Source organism: Theropithecus gelada, chromosome 12 (assembly GCF_003255815.1).
Source record: "Theropithecus gelada isolate Dixy chromosome 12, Tgel_1.0, whole genome shotgun sequence".
Taxonomy (NCBI): Eukaryota; Metazoa; Chordata; class Mammalia; order Primates; family Cercopithecidae; genus Theropithecus; species Theropithecus gelada.
Window position 1 is genome coordinate 72,802,249 of NC_037680.1, and position 22,300 is coordinate 72,824,548.

At 39.9% G+C, this 22,300-nt stretch overlaps 1 protein-coding gene across 3 annotated transcripts in view; it reads right to left on the bottom strand.

The window, feature by feature from the left end:
- HECW2 (HECT, C2 and WW domain containing E3 ubiquitin protein ligase 2) overlaps positions 1 to 22,300 on the bottom strand; it is a 384,249-nt gene that overhangs the window by 137,431 nt on the left and 224,518 nt on the right. For 2 of the 3 annotated variants that reach the window (XM_025405496.1, XM_025405495.1), the window contains exon 3: positions 5,400 to 5,507. In XM_025405496.1, the coding sequence (XP_025261281.1) occupies positions 5,400 to 5,507 (108 nt within the window). Of the gene's footprint in view, positions 1 to 5,399; positions 5,508 to 21,788; positions 22,201 to 22,300 lie in introns of those variants that run through there. The other variant, XM_025405497.1, reaches the window with a different exon arrangement.

The window sequence follows — 22,300 nt, forward strand, 5'->3', positions numbered from 1 at the left end:
CCTGTTTAAAACAAGAACACATTTCTGGTTTGTATATGAATAAAATATTTCCAGATAGATAACTTGACACTGGTTGTAGTGGTTGCCTTCAGGGTGGGAAAACTGGCAACTGGACATGAAGCTGGGGAGACATTTAATTTCAATTTTTATACTTTTTAAACATTATACTGTTTTGCATATTACCTATTCAAAAGTAGTTTTTAGAAAAGCAATCTCAACTCAGCTGTATTAACCCTAGGTATTTATGTAAGATTATATTTCAAGCCCTCTCTGAAAAAAGGTTCCACAAGCCACTCCCTGCAAGAAATGGTTTTGCCTCAGACTAGGATCTCATCCATTATCTTAAATAGCTACACGATTCACTTAGGCAGTAGTTAACAGCCTGTTCCTATTTAGAGAGTCTGGATTTTCCCCAAGTTTCTAGAAGTTGAATATTTTGAAGCATAAAGATGGATGGAATATAAATGTCCTTCTTCCTTTAATCATTTCTATTTTACTTAAATGGTAGAATAACCTAAAAAATCAAGCTAATCACAATTTATTCTAGAACATGACTTTCACCGTTGCCCTATGTGTTTTCATTAAACTATTAATATTATGATTCTTATTCACAGCTTTACTTCTCATGCTTTTGAGGAAATTTACCCACATACCAGTGACATGCTCACTTGTCAGTTATATGTCATTGCAAGTTGTCTTCTCTTTAACAAGGGCCAATGGAGCCTGAAATGGCCAGGCTTTCCTCTGCTAAAACTGAGAAAAACAAAAGGGACAATATCCATGCAGATGTGGCAGAAACCTAACAGGACTAGAGAACTAACTGGACCTAAAATATAAAGTATGAGGATGGGGGATGAAAAGCATTAAATCTCCATCCAAGGGGCAAAAAGACCTTTCTGATGTTGGTGAGAGGGGACTTAGGAAGGGTGCAAGTTACAGAAAGGGCTCTGATAGTTAAAAACAAGAGACCGAGGTCACCCCATCTCCACCAAATAAAAAGGCACCCTTGACACATCTATTTTGGCAAGGTACCAAACTGAGTGCCACTCAGAGAAAAGACTCACTCACAGTTGTCACTTGCATACTGTTTCCTAATCCTGTATACATTTTCCAGGGTTGGGATGGGTAAGTATCTGAAATCGCTGTGTAATTTATCAGTGTTTTGTCATATGCCTCAATGATCACATAACAATTCAGTACATAGCAATGTAGGATGAAGTTTAGTACTCTAAGCTCTCTCACTAACACAAGATTCAGTGAGTACCTAGAATAAGACCTAGCACAAAGGTAGTACTCAATGAATACTTCAGGATAGAAGGGGAGATAGATGGATGGATGGATAGAAGGAAGGAAGGAAGAACAAAAAGCAAATATGAATAAATGAATGACCATAACCCATAAAAGACTGTATAGAATGAAACAGACATTCTGGCATGCCAATACAACTTTTGAAACCTCTTAAATTTTAAAACTCACAAATGCATACTGCACAGATGACCCATTCAGGTTCTGTGAGCCTGAGCTCTCTTGAATATTTGACTGTCTTATAACAAGTAAGTGCAGATGAAGCTGACCCTCTTCTTGAATGCCCTGAGGGTCATATACCCACATTTACACTTGGTTTTGTCCTTCAAATCCATTCAAGTAAGCCCTATAATGAAATAAGTTTGGACTACCTGCCTCCTCTGGGGATTTATCCAGACAAACTAAAGCCATCTTAAATTCACAAATAGTGCTCAAATCCAGGTTTTCCCTGGAACTTTAATAGATCAATTTTCAGAGATTTTTAAACCTTTGTTTGGACTTCTGGTGAGTTAAAGATAAACAAATTTCCTTTCTGCAGATGAAAACAAATATTTTTAAATACTTTGCGTTTTCAGGATTGGAGGTGAAAAATATTTTAGAAGCTGGCTAATCTCTTCTCAATTTTTAAAAAAAGTTCCATGCCATCAGCTCCAGAGATTCAACCAACATTCCTTTGTGAGTCCCTTTAAGAATGCTCTAGTAAGACAATGGGTTTTAAAAATGACATCCAGCCAGGCACAGTGGCTCACGTCTGTAATCTCAGCACTTTGGGACGCCGAGGTGGGTGGATCACTGGAGGTCAGGAGTTTGAAACCAGCCTTGCCAACATGGTGAAACCCTGTCTATACTAAAAATACAAAAATTAGCCGGGCATGGTGATGCATGCCTGTAATCCCAGCTACCTGGTAGGCTGAGGCAGGAGAATCGCTTGAACCCAGGAGGTGGAGGTTGCAGTGAGCCAAGATTGTGCCATTGCACTCCAGCCTGGGAGACACAGCAAGACTTCGTCTCAAAATAATAATAATAATAATAATAATAATTGACATCCCAAAGACACAGACTATTTCTAGGCATTATAAATATAATTACAACTTCTTTTATATTGCAAGGGTAGGGATGAGTGTTTTGGGAGAGTGCTTCATTCTGATTAATGAAGAAAGACTTATTCAAAGGAGAATCTTTCTAAAATTCCTATTCATTGTCCTGAACTTTAACTTACACTACATTTCTCAGTCTTTAAAAAATGCATTACTGAATATTTCCAGTTTTACAATTATGCTCCACAATACTCCCAATTTTACGTGAGAAGAATTAAGGTGGAAATGCTAAAATACGGAGAAAAGGAAAAAAAAAAAAAACCAACTTCTCTTGTCTTCATTCCCAACTCCTAGCTTCAATGTCAAGCCCATTTCTATTAAATACTAGGGTGAGATGTAGAGAAATCAGTCAAGACAGAGCTATTTAACGATCGCCTAATCAGCCAGCACATGATGAATCTCTAACACTTTGGGAGGGAGAAAGAAAATCAATCACAGCAAAGGGGATACTCTGTAAATGGGCTTTTTCTCAAATAATATTCCAAATTATAGCAGCATGTGGTACTGACTTCTTCCCAGGGGTTCACATGAGCCTTGTAATATCAGTCTGCACACTGCAACAGGCAATAATTACCAGCAGCCTTCAGCATTTTAGAGTGATTTTGCTAAAATCACTCCAAAGGAAGTGATTTTACCTTTTCCCCTGAAGTTCAGTTGGCAATATTTCTCAGCTAGATCAGCCTTTTAAACACTAGGATCCTTTCAAAGGAGGAATCACACTGAAAGTAAAACCAGCGATTTCCCATTCCATTTTCCCACATTCTTTTATCACTTATTTCTTCATTACTTAGACAGTCGTGCCAGCTGGGCAATGTTGGAACGTTACGTAGACGCAGGTCAGAAAAACAAATCATCCATAATTCCACCTGCCAGAAACCATCCTCATTCACATGTTGGCAAGTTTTCTTCCAAACTGTTTCCTATATGCTGTGCTATTAGCTAGGATTCTGCTAAAGGTACCTGCTTCCCCTTTCCGACCTTCCTTCCTCTCTGCTTTTTGGGAGCATTTTCCCTTAAAAATGACATTTCTTTTAAGGTTTAAGAGAGAATCCAGTCAGAAAATTGGAATATGAAAAGAAGACATTCCTTATGGGACAGAAGCAGGATTAGAGAAAGTTCTAGAGTGCTGATTTACTAGTAAGGATGGTGAAAGAAATTATTTCACGCCTTTAATGGCAATTCAAAGTAATAGACATTAATCTTTTAAGATAACTGTGTATTAGAGAAGTTTGATATGCTTCAATAAAGATATGCTTGCGGCAGGTTTCCATTTAATCAAATCTTTAATGTTCACGTTTAGTAAGTGCTATCTTTAAGTACTAGTACCCACACATTCTCTTTTATATTAAATCTTTTGCATATACTAATCTTAAGGCTCACTCAGAGCTCAACAACTCAGAAAAAGTTTAAAGAGCCCATTTTTTTTTTTTTTTACATTAAAGAAAAATGGCTAGGCACAGTGGCTCACGCGTGTAATCCCAGCACTTTGGAAGGCTGAGATGGGCAGATCACCTGAGGTCGGGAGTTCGAGACCAGCCTTACCAACATGGAGAAACCCTGTCTCTACTAAAAATACAAAATTAGCTGGGCATGGTGGTGCATGCCTGTAATCTCAACTACTCTAGAGGCTGAGGGAGGAGCATTGCTTGAACCCGGGAGGCAGACGTTGCGATGAGCCGAGATTGCGCCATTGCACTCCAGCCTGGGCAACAAGAGCAAAACTCTGTCTCAAAAAAAAAAAAAAAAAAAAAACAGAAAGAAAGAAAAATAAACTCTATAAATGTAGAAGTTAACCTGGACCAACTAGTAAATCATTTATTCCTTCATTCTTCTATATATTCCACAAAAATGTATTGAGTATTCACTACTTTTTCAGTAATATTGGTGACAACCATAAATAACACCATCACCCAACATAAAAAGGGACAAGATATTTTTGTGAACCAGGCACTATATATGAGCATTTGAATTTACAAATGACTATAACACTGAATTAATTAGGTAATAGTTGAGTTATCTGCAATCAATGTCTGATTTTCTAGTAAGCTGACCTCAATGGCAGTGAGCCCCAGTCTATTTCATCAACACTTTGAAAAGACTGGGGTCCAAACATGAAGTTATTCTGCTGCTGGCAAAAATTATAATGAGGTATTTCAAAGGCAAGTCATGTTATTAATTGAAATCTTGAATTATTCTTTCTGAAATTAATATGAATAAATATTAATTATAGATATAAAGGGTATACAAAATGTGTAAAGTACTAAAGTAATCATATATAATTTATATACCATACATTCATAATGTACATGTAAAATATAATACACCATATATATTTATGTATATATACACATGTATATGTATGTACCTGTAATATTTATTTGCATATATATGTAAATGTGTATGTTTGTGTGTGTGTGTGTATACATATACACACATGCACATATTACATAGTTGTCCCTGTCCCTTGATATCCATGGGGGCTTCATCCCAAGACCCCCATGGGATACCAAAATCCACAGATGCTCAAGTTCCTTATATAAAGTGTCAGAGTATATGCATATAACCTGTGTACATCCTCTCAAATACTTAAATTATCTCTAGATAACTTAAAAAACCTAATACAATATGCAATATAAAAGTTATGCAAATAATTGTTAGCCTATAATGTTTAGGGAATGATGAGAAAAAACGTCTGTACTTGTTCAGTATAGTGACTTTTTTTTTCCTGAATATTTTTGATCCACAGTTGGTTGAATCTGTAGACGTGAAATCCACGGATATGGGTGGCTAACTGTATATTGAAACATACACAGTTTTTTCAAAATATGTGAACATTCTTTACTGAGCATTTTCTAAAACAATATATTTTCCATCATGGCATAAATATGGAAATTCAAACCAAAGAATTTCAAAATAACATTCAAAAAGACTCCGTAGAATTCTGCATACCTATGCAATGTTCAATAATAAGTTTGTATTTCACACTCAGCTACTTACGTTCCATGAAATAGGGCCCAGGCTCAATTCTCCATACAATTTGCCCTTTTTGGGTTCCAGTCACACCCCTGTTTTTAGAATCCCAGAAGTTGGCTGGAGAATTCTCATCTGGAAAAACCAAAGAAACACTTTTCAGCTTAATTATAACCTGTCTCTGCTTAGCAGGAAGATTAACATACATTCTAAAATAAATGGAAAAAAGATAAATGAGAAAATACAATGCATTTTATCCTTAATGACTACCTCCCAGCAGAGTATTACCCGAGTTTCTATGCTCGCATTTATGTGGGAGAAAGGGGGCTGGGTGGAAAGAAGATGGCATCTCTGGGCTTGGCCAAGGTGGTCAATGTTGCCAAAAGACAAAACTGCAAAGAACAAAGGGTACAACTGCTACAACTTTAGCTATGAGCTGATTTATAACAAAGTGTTGGGTATGCTCCCATTTGTAAAACCCTTTTATAAAAAGGAAAGGAAGAGCAGACCTAGGAGAATATAACGTAATTCAAGATGGGATGAACAAAAGGAATGTTAAGCTATGAAAGTGAGTCAAGATACAGCACAGCTTTGCCAGGAACAGTGTTTAGGGAACACAAACCAATTTCATCACATCTGCCAGGACAGTTCTTTGCAAAAGACCAAAGGCATAGACCTTGAGACAAGATAAGAAAAAAAAAAAAGAGTTTCTATAGTCTTTCGTGTGGAAGAAGAATAGAAAGAACAGTGATCCCCCAAACAGGCCTGAAAGCAGCATTTTCCAAGCTTTCTGACCTCATGGCACAAAGAAATGGTAATATTTGTATGGCACACTAGATTCAACAGAAGCCATGCTTACAATTTAATATGACAGGCAGGGATGCTCTGGCTTCCTCAGGCTCTGCCCCCAGCACCCTGAAGACTGGGGATTCATGTTCTGTAATTTGTTCACATTACACTAGTTTGAAGCTCTGTCTTAGTGGCCTAGAATAGGAAATGAAACTAGAAAACATGAAAAGACCAATGGAGTTTTATAGGCACATTAAAAAGTATATAGTGATCCTGGCTCTTAATGCCAGATGTACCTCATTCATTTCCCCAAATCCCTTTCCAAGGAGGAAGGATCAAGGTTGCGCTTTACTTTAACTGAGAGTTGGAATAAAGCAGACGGGGTGAAGTAAGAGCCACACTAAAAAAGGAAAGATGGAGAAAGTCCCAAGCCCAAAGGAATAATCCTGAGGAGAAAAACCTGTCTTCTTTTAAGCCTGAAAGAAACAGAAAATGGGTCAAATCAAGGGGTCAGAGGGATTTCTGTCTTTTCTGTGGTTGCCCTATTAGTTTCATCATATTGAAAAGCCAAAGAACTTTGGGAGGGATGGTCCTTTCATGCATTTGCATTGAGCACTTTATAAGTCAAAGGTTCTTTATTGTGAAAGGCCAAGCAGCAGCCACTGTTCTTTGTAAGAATGGAAAGACATAACCCATTCATGGCATCATATCCTCTCCTGGACAAACAACGTGAGCAAACAACTCCATTTCATCACAGAAATGTAACCAAGATGCTGATATTTAAAAACAAAAAAACAAGCAAACAAAAAATTCAATTTCTGTTTGGTGACTTTTTTTTTTTGAGATGGAGTCTCATTCTGTCACCCAGGCTGGAGTGCAGTGGCGCTATCTCAGCTCACTGCAACTTCTACCTCCCAGGTTCAAGCAATTCTCCTGCCTCAGCCTCCAGAGTAGCTGGGATTACAGGCGCCTGCCATCATGTCCAGCTAATTTTTTCATTTTTTATGTTTTCAGTAGAGACAAGATTTCACCATGTTGGCCAGGCTGGTCTCGAATTCCTGACCTTGTGATCCACCTGCCTCAGCCTCCAAAAGTGCTGGGATTACAGGTGTGAGCCACTATGCCTGGCTAATTTTTGTATTTTTCAAAATACAAAATAGAAAATAGAGATGGGGTTTCACCACGTTGGCCAGGCCGGTCTCGGACTCCTGACCTCAGGTGATCTGCCTGCCTCAACCTCCGAAACTGCTGGGATTACAGGCATGAGGCACCACGCTCGGCCTGGTGAAATCTGTGATATTTAAAGAAATAAAAGTTAGCCCTTTGAAGTCAAGTGGCTAAATTGTACCATGAATATTCAGGTTCACACAGAACACAGATGTTCCATATATGACCAAAAAATAGGTCAGAAGCAGAATGAGCTGACCCTGAGCAGAAGCTGGATGGGGCTGTTTTGATTGCAGAAAACAAGTCCAAATGCCATGGCCAGTGACCATCCTTTGGCCTTCATAAGGAAGAAAAGCTGCTGCGTTATTCCCTGCCAACCAGGGTGCTTGTCAAGTACTATTCTGATTATTCCAAATGGAAATTTTTCTTTGATGAGATCATATTCCTGATAATTCATTATCCTTGACAGATACAAATACTTCTGCCATTGAGTGGCAGCAACCCTTAATTGCAAATATCACTCCTGAGAAATAAACAAGTTTAGGGACACAGAGTTCACATTACTGTGAAATGCCTACTACAATCTCTACAACTGCTACTGCTCCTACTGTGGCTAGCAGAGCCATGGCCAGCCTTGGCACATCATACTAAGAAATGCCTAGAATGACTCATTCCTTTTCTTTGTTCCAAGAAGATCTATTTTAAGTAATCCTTTAAATTTTTTGTTCACACCTTTGTTTAGGTTGCAGTCAATTTTGGTCTAGCCTGAGAATCTTTTTAGATTGGTAGCATTTTCTCTGCTCAGATCTATTGTTCATGGATTTTTTTGTATACGCAACATATTTTTTTCCTATATTCAATGAACTATTTTTTTTATCCTCATTTAGTACCTGTATGAGGTGATTTGGTTTTTTTCAAAACGCCCCCATCCCAAAGTAAGAACAATAGCTGGCCCAGGTGCAGTGGGTCATGTCTGTCATCCCAACAGTTCAGTAGGACAAGATAGGAGGACTGCTTGAGGCCAGGAGTTTGAGACCAGCCTGAGCAATATAGCAAGACCCTGTCTCTAACATAAAAAAAAAAAAAAATTTAATTAGCTGGGCATCGTGGCATTCACCTGTAGTCCTAGTTACTCAGGAGGCTGAGATGGGGGTGTCCCTTGAGCCCAGGAGTTTGAGGCTGCAGTGAGCCATGATTGCACCACTGCACTCTAGCCTAGATGACAGAGCAAGACCCTGTCTCAAAAAAAAAGAACAATAACTGAATATAAATAGGTATATCAAAGAAACAATTCTGAATCCCCCACATGTGTAATACAGAAGTAATTATAAATTTATTTCTTCCTTTAACCAAGTAAAGGTTCTGACAAATCATCGAATGCCACTGGTCTTTAAAACCAAGATACACTTGGCCACTTCCCTCTCTCGTTTCTCTTAACTATTCCAAATCTGTCTCTGTCCTCACATCCCCTACCTAATTTCCACCCTCATTGGAACTCTGTATGAACTCTGTGTCCCTAAACTCGTGCATTCTGTGGCATCTATAGAGGACATTAGGCCTTATCTCCCTTGATTTCTCCATCTTCCTATTACTATCTCCTCTGTATCTGTGCCTACTTCTTGCCTTTTTTTCTACTCTCCCTTACAGTGGTGCCTGCGGCCCCCTCCTCTCCACCAGTCACTTCCTATCATCTTAATATTTAACCTTTTCCTCTAGAGGGACCTTCCACTCAGCCTAGAAACCTGTCAGCTTCCATGAGGCATACTCTCGTGCTTTTGTCTTTGCTCTTTGACCATTATCTTCCTTGCTGTCTTTCCCATCCTCATTCCTATTTCCTCTCCTACTAGGATTAAAGTGTCTGTTTTTCTGTTACAATACAGTCTATATTACAGGAGTATATATTCTAGATTCTTAGGTCACTTCCTAGTGGAAATATAATTACAAAGAAAGAAACATTGGAGATGTTAATACATATATACCCAAATACCTTCTAAATCTAATTTTGTTTGGTAGGGTTTATATTAAGCTTGTCTCTTCATGTCTCACAACTTCTTCATTCTCTTACAAATCTAGTTGGCTACACATTTTCTCTAAATAGAAAAGTGAAGTGTGTGTGCGTGTGTGTGTGCACACATGCACACAGTCTCAAGTGGTCTTCCCACCTTGGCCTCCCAAAGCACTGGGATTACAGATGTGAGCCACCATGCCTGAACATGATACTTACCCAAAGTGATTTCATTTATTATTATTATTTTAAATTACAACTTAGGGCTACTCCAATTAATTCTGTTACTAACACTGGAATTACTTATGTTAATTCTGCTTCTTCAAGGGAGAAACAAAGTGTTTGGACCGAGGAGATAAAAGAGTAGAAATAAAAGATTACAACACACAACCCTATTCTACTAACTATATAATGACTCAGAGAAATTTCTCAGAGCTTGTTAATGAGGTGAGAAATAGGCCCCTTTTCCTTCATTAAAACATTAGTGACATTATTAAAACATAAAGGTAACATTATTTTTAGGAAGAACACCTAGGGGTCTTAAACAGAATCTGTATATAAGCAGACTTACCAGCATCTCCTGCACATTCACTGTCACAGCCTCACGGGTTACCTTCTCTTTTAGCTACCTGATCCTCCAGGGCAAAGAATGCCCAACTTCATTGCTCACAATGAATGAGGGGGTGGGTGGTGCTTCTTTAAAATGCTAATTCCTGCATGGTGGCTCATGCTTATAATCCCAGCACTTTGGGAGGCCGAGGCAGGCAGATCACTTGAGGTCAGGAGTTTGAGACCAGCCTCGCCAACGTGGTGAAACATCGACTCTACTAAAAATACAAAAAATTAGCTGGGTGTGGAGGCACGTGCCTGTAATCCCAGCTATAAGGGAGGCTGAGGCAGGAGAATTGCTTGAACCTGGGAGGCAGAGGTTGCAGTAAGCCGAGACTGTGCCACTGCACTCCGGCCTGGGCAACAGGGCAAGACTCCATCTCAAAAAAAAAACAAACAAAATGCTAATCCTTGTGCTGATCTTCCAGAGATTTTGAATTTAGTAGGTTTGAGTCTGAGCTCAGAAATCTGAATTTTAGCAAGCACCCCAACCAGATGATTCAGATGCAAATACCATAAAGACCACATTTTGAAAAATTCTGTTCCATGGTTATTTCCAGGGAAATTGAGCAATCACACCAATGCTGTGGACCATGCATATGTCTTTGACTGTTGTCCCTCTCATTTGTTACCTTGTTCATTCATTCATTCATTTAACAGGTATTTATTGACTGACTACTATGAAGATCATAAGCATCTATTTCTTGCCATAAGGAGCTGACAGGATAGTGGTGGGAGACCGGCACATAGATATACTACAATGCAAAAATTACTATGGTAAAGGTAACCATGTTTTGTTAAAAGAGGAAAAAAGAGGAGGAATGATTAGCCATCCTGGTATCTGTGTGTGATTCATATGGTTCTGAGCTGCTGGGCTTAAAGTGTCTTTGGAAAGGGTTTACGGAGATCTCCTTTGAGAATTCTACAAATCGAAGCCAGACATTGTTTCCTCATCCTTTCCCTAGACATATACATTTCTTTACCTTCCACGGTTCTCATTTTTGGTTCTATGAATGGTCATCAGAAACAACCAAGGAGTGGCCATATTTAAAGCTGAATTCAGAGGTTAATGTTACCATTTTTGCTTGGGCCCCACAAGATTATCCTTTTCTTCCCTGGAAAAGTTGATAATTATATTAACCTATAATGTAATTATAAAGAGTAATCTTTTAAAAAACTAATTCTTTTTTTTAAAAAATGACACACAAAGCTAAAATAATGTAAAAATAAAAACTTCTTTCTTCCCCATAATATTCCACACAGAGAGATGGGTGTGAAAATTATTTTTAAAAGATTAATTTTTTTCCTGTACATGATTCTTGGATTTCCAGAAAATTATCCTTTTAAGATAACAAGAGAATATATAGGAAACATGACCAGACATATCAGACAATCCAAACATATTCTAGATTTAGAAACATTTTTATGTCTATATTAAATATCTCCAAAACCTCCATACGGTACTAGAAATAAAATAGAAACAAAAAAAGTATCCAAAGCACTTACCCTCCTACCAATCAACCCAGGGGAGTTGAAAATAGAGGAGAAATTTTTTGAGGAAGATGCCATGTGACCAATTGTGCCAGAGAGAAGAAAAATAATACTTTTGAATTTTATTTTGCTTTAAAGTAATTCCATCTCTTCTCTCTATTTTCTTTAAAAATGGCATAAATTCTAAATTGATTTTCAATTACCTTTTGTGTATAAACTGAAAACAACTGTGTCCTGAGATTGGAACCATAAAGATGCCTGATCTTATTCTGGGTACACTCGGGAATTAGATGCCTGTCTGGAATTTGGGATTGGAAAGCAATACTAAGCTAGGAGTTGAACCAAAATAATCATTCTAGACCTGGGCAAAGAACACCCCTTCAGAGGGACTGCTTGACTGTTAAAATGGTACAAATTTATCAGCACGCACCAGGCCAGTTACTGGAATCCCAGAGCAACACTGAGGAGAAAACTGACAGTGACTTTGAGAGCTGAGCAATACTGTGGAAAGGGGTGGGTCTTCACCACTGAATGTAGCAAATCAAGCACCAATTTTATTAAGTGCTAGGATAATTCACTGGCAAACTTTCTTATGAATTTGCAAACTTAGCATTAGTTTTTAACACAATCTCCCTAGATGCCCAATTCTTTACATGAAATCTCTGAATGGAGAAAAGAGCGTGTCTGACATGTTCAGAGATTACAATCATGGCACCACCAGGCCACCTGCTAAGAGGGCACCTACTGATGACTACGGCTTTGAAGCCACTTGAATGGCACCAGAATGACTTGCTGAGAACAATGTGCCCGAGATTGCAGAAATGGGCACCCGGACATTACAGGGCAGAAAAAAACAACACGTGCTGAGAAGAGCCAATGACAAGACTGCAAGGTCTGGCCTTGGGAATATCTGTGCACTGAAAGGTGTGCAAGACACTATCTCTGACATGGACCTCATCACCACCCTGGAAGGGAATGCTGGCAGAGTGGAGAGGTACAGGGCACATTGTTGAACTCACATCATGCACTACCAAGTTTGAGAGAGATGTTTTATTGCTGTATCCTCTATAGCAGGGTATCACAAGCAGGGCGTGGGGCCCAACTGGAGAATGTGAAATGTTTCACTAGATCCAAACTGGGTGACATATAGTCAAGTCTGAACCACACCCCTGAGGGGTCACCTGCACACTCACACCTCTAGATGTACTAGTCAAAGGGAGGAGGCTCTGCTAAGCAACTTCCTAGATAAAAACAATTGGTCCTAAACTATTTGATTAAACACTCATTTGAAAAGGAAAAAAAATTACTGACAGCCCAGTGAGAAGAAACACTTGGACTCATTTCAGTAAACCCCTCCCAAGAGTTACAGTCATGACCCAGTATATCAGATAATAAGGTGCAGTTCAGAAATGGCTTACAAAAGAATCAATTTCAAACACAGGTTGCACTGGCATATAGAAACATGTCTCTCTTCTGTTTAGTGGCTCCCTATTTTTCTCAGAGTGAAATCCAAAGTGTTGATGATGGCTTCCAGTGCCCTCAGGACATGACCAACCACTCCCTCCAAGTACAGCTCTGACCTCACCCTTCCTGCCTTCCCTGCCTCCCTCCTTACTCCCTTCCAGCCACACTGACCTCCCTGATGTCCCCAAAGGTGTGCTCAGGATTTGGCCCCAGGGACTTTGCTCTGGCCATTCCATTCATCTGGAACTTTCCCCCAGATACCCTTATGTCTCAATTCCTCCCTTCAATTTTGTAGCTCATATGTCACCTTCTCAATGTGGCCTACTCTGACTGCTTCATTTTGAAATGCAAGTCTTCCTCCAGTATTCCTGGACTATCTTACTCTGCTCAATTTCCTTTCCATAATCCTTATCACCTTCTCACATACTCTATACGAATCTAGTTACACATTTTAATATATTGTCTGTCTTCCTCTCTTGAATGTAAACTCCAAGAGGTCGAGGAATTTTGTCTATTCTGTTTACTGATGTATCCCAAGTGCCTAGAATAAAACCTGACACACAGTAGGTGCTCACATTTGGTTGAATGAAAGATATTGATAGCGACAAGAGGCAGATAAATGCCTAGGTAGATAGGGGCGAGTCCCTGGTGAAATGCCACCTTCAAGCCAAAAACAGCCTGAAGGCTGAAAGACCAGGCCACTGGTTCTGGATGAAAGCTGTGATCCAGAGTGAGAACCTCTGTTCGTGTTTGCCCACCCTTTCCTCATTGGTTTTTTTCTGAATAATGCTTTTAAACCAATCAAATGCTGCCTTTTCCAATACTCTCTATGATCTGCCCTTCCCCCATCCTATGCCTATAAAAAACCCAGACTCAGCCACACTGGGAGAGACAACCTGACTTAGGGTGACAGATGACCTGACTTAGGGTGAAAGACCACCTTCCTGTCCCTTCTCCATTGAGAGCTGTTTCATTGCTCAGTATAATTCTCCGACCTCATCACCCTTCGATTGTCAGTGTGACGTCATTCTTCTGGGACGTGGGGCAAGAACTCAGGACCCACTGAATGCAAGTACTCAGAAGGCTGTTAATACTGTGGCCCTCTGCCCTCCACCAGTGGAGGGCAGCCACCCCATGCAACAAGAAGCAATACCAGGGCCAAGCCCCGGCCCCAGAGCCATGGGCCAGAGTGGGGCAAGGAGCTAACTGGGCTGTTAACACACTACCATCAGTCAGGCTGCAGACAGTGGGACTAAAAGAGCTAATTACCACACTGTAACACCCCTTCTGAGGCTTCAGGGTTGTGGCCACCCCTGCCTAGGCACCACCACATTCCCCTTAGGGTGACATGACTGGTCCAGCCACAAGCTCTGCACAGAGCCTGCCACTGCACCAGTGCTTGAAATGGCCAGCCAGACCACACACTCGCTCGCTCACATACCCGCTTCCACTAGGGGCTGAGCACACAGTTGCAGCAGCCCCAGGATCCACACTGGACTGCAAGCCAAACGTGGCCCGGTGGGCCAACTAGACAGGGTGACTCCTGCTGCAGGGGCCGAGAAAAATCCTGCATCAGTATCTCGGTATCTTCTTTTGATTATATTATATTAATTTAATATTAGTACTATATTCTTAAAATATACAAAAGAGAAATAAAATGCTCACCATGGAATATACAACGCCTTTTTAAAGAGATCTCCATCTTATTCAGTATAGGGAAAAACAAGGACAACATTGCAAATTCTTCGTAAGCATTATCAGGCAAATTCCACAAGACCAGCTTAAACTCTGGATCTTTATAATAATAATTTCCAATTAACATTCACACTTAATTCATCCACACTGCTGATGTGCCATTCAACTTTGTTTATGTGCTACAGTTAGTCACACCAAAACACAAAAAAGATAAAGAGGCTTACCTAAGATCACATAACCAGTTTTGAGTAAGGCCTTTGAAACATCTTAAAGTTCCTTCTTGATAAGGGCTTTCAGAGCATTTCTAAATTAAGATTTTTTCCCCCCAACTGAATGTTTTACTACATAGGATTTGTGATAACTCAAATTCTTTGATAATGCTTCAAATGGAAAATTACTAAAGGCTTACTTACATCAAACAAGAAACTTATAATTTATGGTGGCTATTGTAAAATTTATGATAAATCTCATGTGAAAATAAAATAAGGCATTTGCAATAGTTGCATCCAATTTCATGATAAAAATGTTAGCAGGAATGAGGTGTTCTTTGTAAAACTTGAGACTTAAAGACTTCCGAAGTCTCTTTCAAGTACACAACTGCTGTCAGTACATGATTTTCCCCATCATACTTGCATGACTACTTTCCTTTGGCAATTATGCTTTATAATGAATATGTAAACCCAAGCCCTTTTAAATGGTGAAGTATGGCCAGCATTTGGTAGCTCAGTAAACACCTTAGTGCAAGATCCAACATTAGGCCCTTCAAGAATGTTCTATGACATGATGATAAAATGCCTCAATCCTATTCCCTGTAACAAGACTCACAGTATCAGAACAAGACTTCCTGCTGTCAAAGAACTTTCATAAGAAAGAGCAGAATAAATGCTCTTTTTCCATTTGGATAATTTGGACAAGTGTAACAGGCCAAAGAGAGTTGAAAAGAACAGTTTAAGCCTCAAAGACAGAATGAAAATAGCAATTATAGAAGGGATAGAGAAAATGATATTTATAAAAATTCATTCGACAAATACATACTGAGCATCCACTATCTGCTAGGCAATATTCTAAGTGGCAGGGATTTGCGTAGGAATAAAAGAGTCAAAGTCCCTGTCCTGGTGGAGATTTTGGTCTGGTGGGGAAAGTAGTCAGTAAGCAGATACATGAACAAAAATGCAATGTCAAGTAGTGGTAACTGGCTTAAAGAAAGAGAGCTTGGGTATGGGTTGGAGACAGGTTAGTAGGAGAGTACAATTTTACATAGGTTGGTCAGGGAAGCATTTGAGCAGGAACCTGAATGAAGCAGGGAACTGAACCACAGGGAGATTTTGGGAAAAGGCATAACCCAAAAATGCAAAAGCCCTGAAACGGAAGCAAGCCTACCATGTTCCAAGGAACATCCAAGCGATGCAGCCAGAGCAGCATGAATGAGGCAGAGACTGGGAGAAGAAGAGATGAGAGAAACAGACAGGGAGGGGCCAGCTTCTAGACTGTAATAATAACAATAACACTCTCTAGAGCTTACTGCGTGCCAGTGCTGTTCTAGCGTTTTACTTTTATTCACTCATTTAAACCTCTAACAACCCTTTAGGGTAGGAACTATTATCTATAAAATTTTTAACAATGAGGAAAGTAAAACAGGGAGAGGTTAAGAAATTTGTCTAGGATGATAAAGCTGGTACGGCAGTCCCCTCTTATCCATAGTTTCACTTTCTGCAATTTCCGTTACCCAACGTTAACCTTAGTCTGAAAATATTAAATGGAAAATTCCAGAAACAAACAACTCATAAGTTTTAGATTGTGCACATTCTGAGTAGTGTGATGAAATTTTGCATTGTCCCTTCCATCCTGCCCAGATGTAAATCATCTCTCTGTCCAGCAGGTCCATGCTGTAGATGCTCCCTGCTTGTCAGTCACTTAGTAGCCATCTCAATTATCAGATCAGCTATCATAGTATCTCATCACGCAGGCATTTTGTCATCTCACATCATCACAAGAAGAAGACGAAGGGTGAGTACAGTACAGTAAGATATTCTGAGAGAAAGAGATCACAATCACATAACCTATTTTGAGAGAGACCACATTCACATAACTTTTGCTATAATACATTGTTATAATTGTTCTATTTTGTTCTTAGTTATTGTTTATCTCTTACTGTGCCTAATTTATAAAGTAAACTTTATCATAGGGATATATGTATAGGGAAAAAGAGTGTATGGTACGGTTCAGCACTATCCGCAGGTTCAGGTATCCACTCGGGGTCTTGAAACGTATCCCCCATGGATAAGGGGGAATTACTGTATGTACAGAGCGAACTCAGTCCTGCTCCGGTGACGATGCTCCTCAACACCACACCTTACTGTCTGTCTAGACCATACTCTGAGGATAATGGAAAATCATTGAAGGATTTAAAGCAGGGAAGTGACATGATCTGCATTAAAAAATGATAATGATAATTCTGGCTGCTGTGTGCAGAACAGACTGTAGAAGGGCAAGAGAGGATGATGCACAATGCTTCATGCCCAGGCCAACCACCAAGCATGGGAGCCATAACCTGGACATGACTCTCCTCCATCTCCATCCTACCTGTGCAGATAGAGCTACAGCTGATACAAATATCCACCTTAGTGCAAAAGGCTGTGACCCAATCTCACGTTCTTCAGTTCAACAACGCTCAGTGGTAGGGGCGGGGGAGGCACTCATCCTCCTCTAAGCCCTCTCCAAGTCAAACACCATCCTGTAATTTCACTGTCTACCTCCACTACGCTCTTCTCCTCCCTCTCTTTATTCAAACAACTCCTGAAAGTCCGATTTTCCCCACACTCAATTTTAATCAGTCAAAATATAAAGCTCTGATTCTCTACCACTTCGTAGCTCAGTGAAACCCTTAATGCAACATGTTTACTATACCACTGGTGTTCAGTCTACATAAACCTTTATTTACCAACAAAGTTTGGCTCTGTGTCCCCACCCAAATCCTACCTCAAATTGTAGTCCCCATGTGTCAAGGGAAGGGCTTGTAATCCCCACATGTCGAGGGAGGGAGGTCATTGGATCATGGGAGTGGTTTCCTCCATGCTGTTCTTGTGATAGCTAGTGAGTTCTCATGAGATCTGAGAGTTTTGTAAGGCAGTTTTCTCTGCTTTTGCTAGCTTCTCTCTCCTGCCACCTTGTGAAGAAGGTGCTTGCTTCCCTTTTACCTTAGGCCCTGATTGTAAGTTTCCTGAGGCCTCCCCAGCCATGTGGACTGTGAGTCAATTAAATCTCTTTCCTTTATAAATTATCCAGTCTCAGGGAAGTTTTTTATAGCAGTGTGGAATGGACTAATACACCAACAAAAGTATGTTTTCCTTTTCTATGTATATATCACACATTACGGGTGCAATGAGAATAACACATTACTTGATACTGATGTTGCCAGGCTGCCACTGCTAGGTAACAGCTGATTTGGTTTTAAATTTCATTTCTCCCATTCACTGGATTTATGACCTTGGGCAAGTCTTGAAAACTGCAGAGACTCTGTTTTTTTTTTAATCTATAAAATGACAGTAATCACACTTCAGGTCAGAAAGCTGTGAGGAGTACATGAGTATAGTATGTGAACCTGGCATATATCAGGAGCTAAACATACGAGTTTTAAAAACCTATTTCGGGCCAGGCACGGTGGCTCACACCTGTAATCCCAGAACTTTGGGAGGCTGAGGCAGGTGGATCACTTGAGGTCAGGAGTTCAAGACCAGCCTGACCAACATGGTGAAACCCTGTCTCTACTAAAAATACAAAAAATTATTTGGGCATGGTGGCAGGTGCCTATAATCCCAGCTACTTGGGAGGCTGAGGCAGGAGAATTGTTTGAATCTCCCTTGAACCCAGGAGGCGGAGGTTGCAGTGAGCTGAGATTGCGCCACTGTACTCCAGCATGGGCGACAGAGCAAGACTCTGTCTCAAAAAAAAAAAAAAAAAAAAAAAATGAAACCCTATTTATTCCTTCTTTTAAAGGGAGTTATGTTTTCATTTGAGTACTCAAAAGCACAATTCACCAACTTCATTTCCTTAGCTTTTACTTTTAAAATTTATTTTATTCTAATTTCTCATAAATATACATAAATTAAAACAAAAGCATGCTCATTAATGTTTCTTGAAACACTGCTTTCTTAATCCACAGATGCCGAAAGAACAGGCAGCACGGGTGAAGTCCTTACTGTACGGTGATTGTAAACTATGCCACTAAGAGCATAGCACAGGATCTCACACGCAGTATCTCAATGCTGCCCAGTTCTTGAATGGAAGGTCACTCAAAGCTTAAAATTCTGCCAATGAGCTTTAGGCCTGGCTTGATAAGGAACCAGATGGAGATGCCCTCATCTCCCTACACAATGAAACCAGGATCTTGAATATAGTGTTCAACTTGAGAATCTCTACCTTGTCACTATGTGTGTAAAAAGTTACCAGGAATGATAATAGCAATTTGATTACAGACCCTCCTTTCTTTCCTCTAATTATTTAAAACATACCATGCAGGCCAGGCATAGTGGCTCACGCCTGTAATCCCAGCACTTTGCAAGGCCAAGGCAGGTGGATCATGAGGTCAGGAGCTCAAGACCATCCTGGCCAACATGGTGAAACCCCGTCTCTACTAAAAATACAAAAATTAGCTGGGTGTGGTGGCAGGTGCCTGTAGTCCTAGCTACTCAGGAGGCTGAGGCAGGAGAATCGCTTGAACCTGGGAAGCAGAGGTTGCAGTGAGCCAAGATGGTGCCACTGTACTCCAGCCTGGCAACAGAGCGAGATTCCATCTTAAACAAACAAACAAAATGCATATATTAAGCTTGCACTCAAAGATAATCTCTTTTAATAGTAAGTGAAGTTTAGCAAACTCTAGAATCTGTAGGATGTTACTTTTACACTGCACCTAACGCTGAAAATTCAGAGAAATATATAATCATTATGAAATACAATGTTCAGTACAAAAGCATCCTTTGGTTAGGAGTAAATTATTCCTTTGATTTTAATGAGTTCATATAATATGGATGAGGAACTCTAACAGTTAACTTTATTTAAAGAAGGAGGTTACTCTTAATGAACTAAACCAAATACTTGTTGGAGCTCATCTAATCTCATCCTTAAAATATTAGTTGGAAGCATATGGGAATGGCTGGGGGCAGTGGCTCATGCCTGTAATGCCAGCACGCTGGGAGGCCAAGATAGGAGGATTGCTTGATGCTACGAGTTAGAGACTAGCCTGGGCAATACAGCAAACCCTGTCTCTACAAATAATTTTTTACAATTAGCTGGGCATGGTGTCACACACCAGCAGTTCTAGCTACTCAGGATGCTGAGGCAGGAGGATTGCTTGAGCCCAAGAATTCCAGACTACAGTGAGCTATGATCATGCCATTGCACTCCAGCCTGGGCAACAGAGTGAGACCCTGTCTCTAAAAAAAAAAACAAAAAAACAAAAAAACAAAAAAAAACCACACAAAAAAAGCAGTGTGGCAATCCCCCAAAGAGCTAAAAACAGAACTGCCATTCAACCCAGCAATCCCATTACTGGGTATATGCCCAAAACAATACAAATCATTCTATCATAATGGCACAAGCCTGTGTATGTTCACTGCAGCACTATCCACAATAGCAAAGACATGGAATCAACCTAAATGCCCATCAATGACAAATGGGATAAAGAAAATGTAGTACATATACACCATGGGATACTATGCATCCATAAAAAAGAATGAGATCAGGTATTTTGCAGGAGCATGGATGGAGCTGGAGGCCATTATTCTTAGCAAACTAACACAGGAACAGAAAACCAAATACTGCATGTTCTCACTTATAAGTGGGAGCTAAAAGATGAGAACTTATGGACACAAATAGGGGAACCACAGACACTGCGGCCTACTCGAGGGTGGAGGATGGGAGGAGAGAGAGGATCAGAAAAAGAAATTATTGGGTACTAGGCTTAGTACCTGAGTGACAAAATAATCTGTGCAACAAACCCCTGTTACACAAGTTTACCCACATAACAAACCTGCATATGTACCCCTGAACCTAAAACAGAAGTAAAAAAAAAACAAAAAGAAGCAGGTGGGAGCAATATTTCTGAAACATTCACTGCTCCTGATCCTAAAGAACAATGTTACGAAGTGACTGCTCCCTGTGGGTCCCTCCCCAAAACTGCTTTATTAGATCAGTTACCTTTCCAGAGATGACTGCTCATGTAAGTCTTTACTAAATCATCAACATACTTTTCACTAAACTGTGCTCAGTGAGGGCACTACAGGCATTCTAGTGAGCAATTCTTTGTGAGAGTCTATTCAATACATTGCAGAAACATTAGCATCCTTGGCTCTCAGGCACTAAATGCCAGTTGCACCCTACATGGCAATAAAAATTAACACCACCACCCCTCTTGAGAATCACTGATTGGCATTTAATAGCCAAAAAGTCAAAAATTTCACTGTATAAAACCAACTTGTAAGGGATTAGGATAAAACTAAAATTTTGCCCTGGAGTTGTTTCAGTTTTTAAATAATTAATTAAAGTAGATTTTCTGCTTGCAAATTTTAGAGGTCTATAGAAAACTGGGTCAGTTTGCCACAGTTGCCACAAGACGATATATAAAAACCATGGTTTTATTCTCAAGTTAAAGTTTGGTTGTAAGACTGTCATTCAATCAACAGTTTCTAGAATATGGATGTCTATGAATACTTGCCCATATGAAATTTACCTTAAAAGTAAATCTGTTTTCACATCACACTCCCTGAGAGAAGAACTTTAAAATTTGTCAAAAACCATGATTATTCCAGGGACAGATAACCTGCCATGAAATCTATTTAGACTCAACCTAAGGCAAATTTCCAAAGCATTTTCTTGTAGGTAGAACCCGTACTTAACATCACAGTAACATCACAATCCATTTAAAACAAGCAGACCCTAAAAATTCACAATGAGGTGATTGTCTATTTATATGTAAAAGTTTTGCATGCTTTAATCTCAGCACTGATCTCTTATACTCAGTTGTCAAGTGATCAATGTGCCGCATAGTTTGTTAATAACTGTCCCTCATCCAGCTGGGAGGTGACCACATTTAAGAGCTTTTCAAAGTGTAAGGCAGAGAAAACTGTAAATCCCAAACAGCTGGACAAGGAAATCAGGTGACAGTGGAATTCCTTCCACAGCAGTTTCCAGTATCTTACCTCATATAATCCCAAAGGTTTTAAAATCCATCATTCAAATGAGACTTAGGGAGCAGCAAGAAGAAATATGGCATTCTCCTTAAAATCATATACCTGGCCAACCCATGTGGCAGTTTCATTCACAGAAGCAGCCAGAGGTGAACTGAGGTCAAGGCAGGTCTGGAGTTCTAAGGTGGCTTTGAAAGCTCTGCAGGTCCACTTCACAGATGCTCCTGCTTCTCTTCCTCTTTCCCCAAAGTTCTAGAAATGAAATACTAGATAGGATTCCGGCAGGTCTCTAGCAAGAGGCTCCTGTCCAGTACGAATGACAATAAAAGCCACTCCTGCCTTTCATCAAGACTTATCACTGTCCAGGCATCCTAAGTGAAAAAAAATGTATCACGTCCCTTCGGCCGAGGCAGTCGTGGCCACACCCCTGTAAAGGGTACAGGATGCAATCGCCCCATCCTCCCCTCAGCTTCCTTCCTTTGCTTTTCCATGGGAGAATTCCAAAGAATGAGTTATGTGTACAC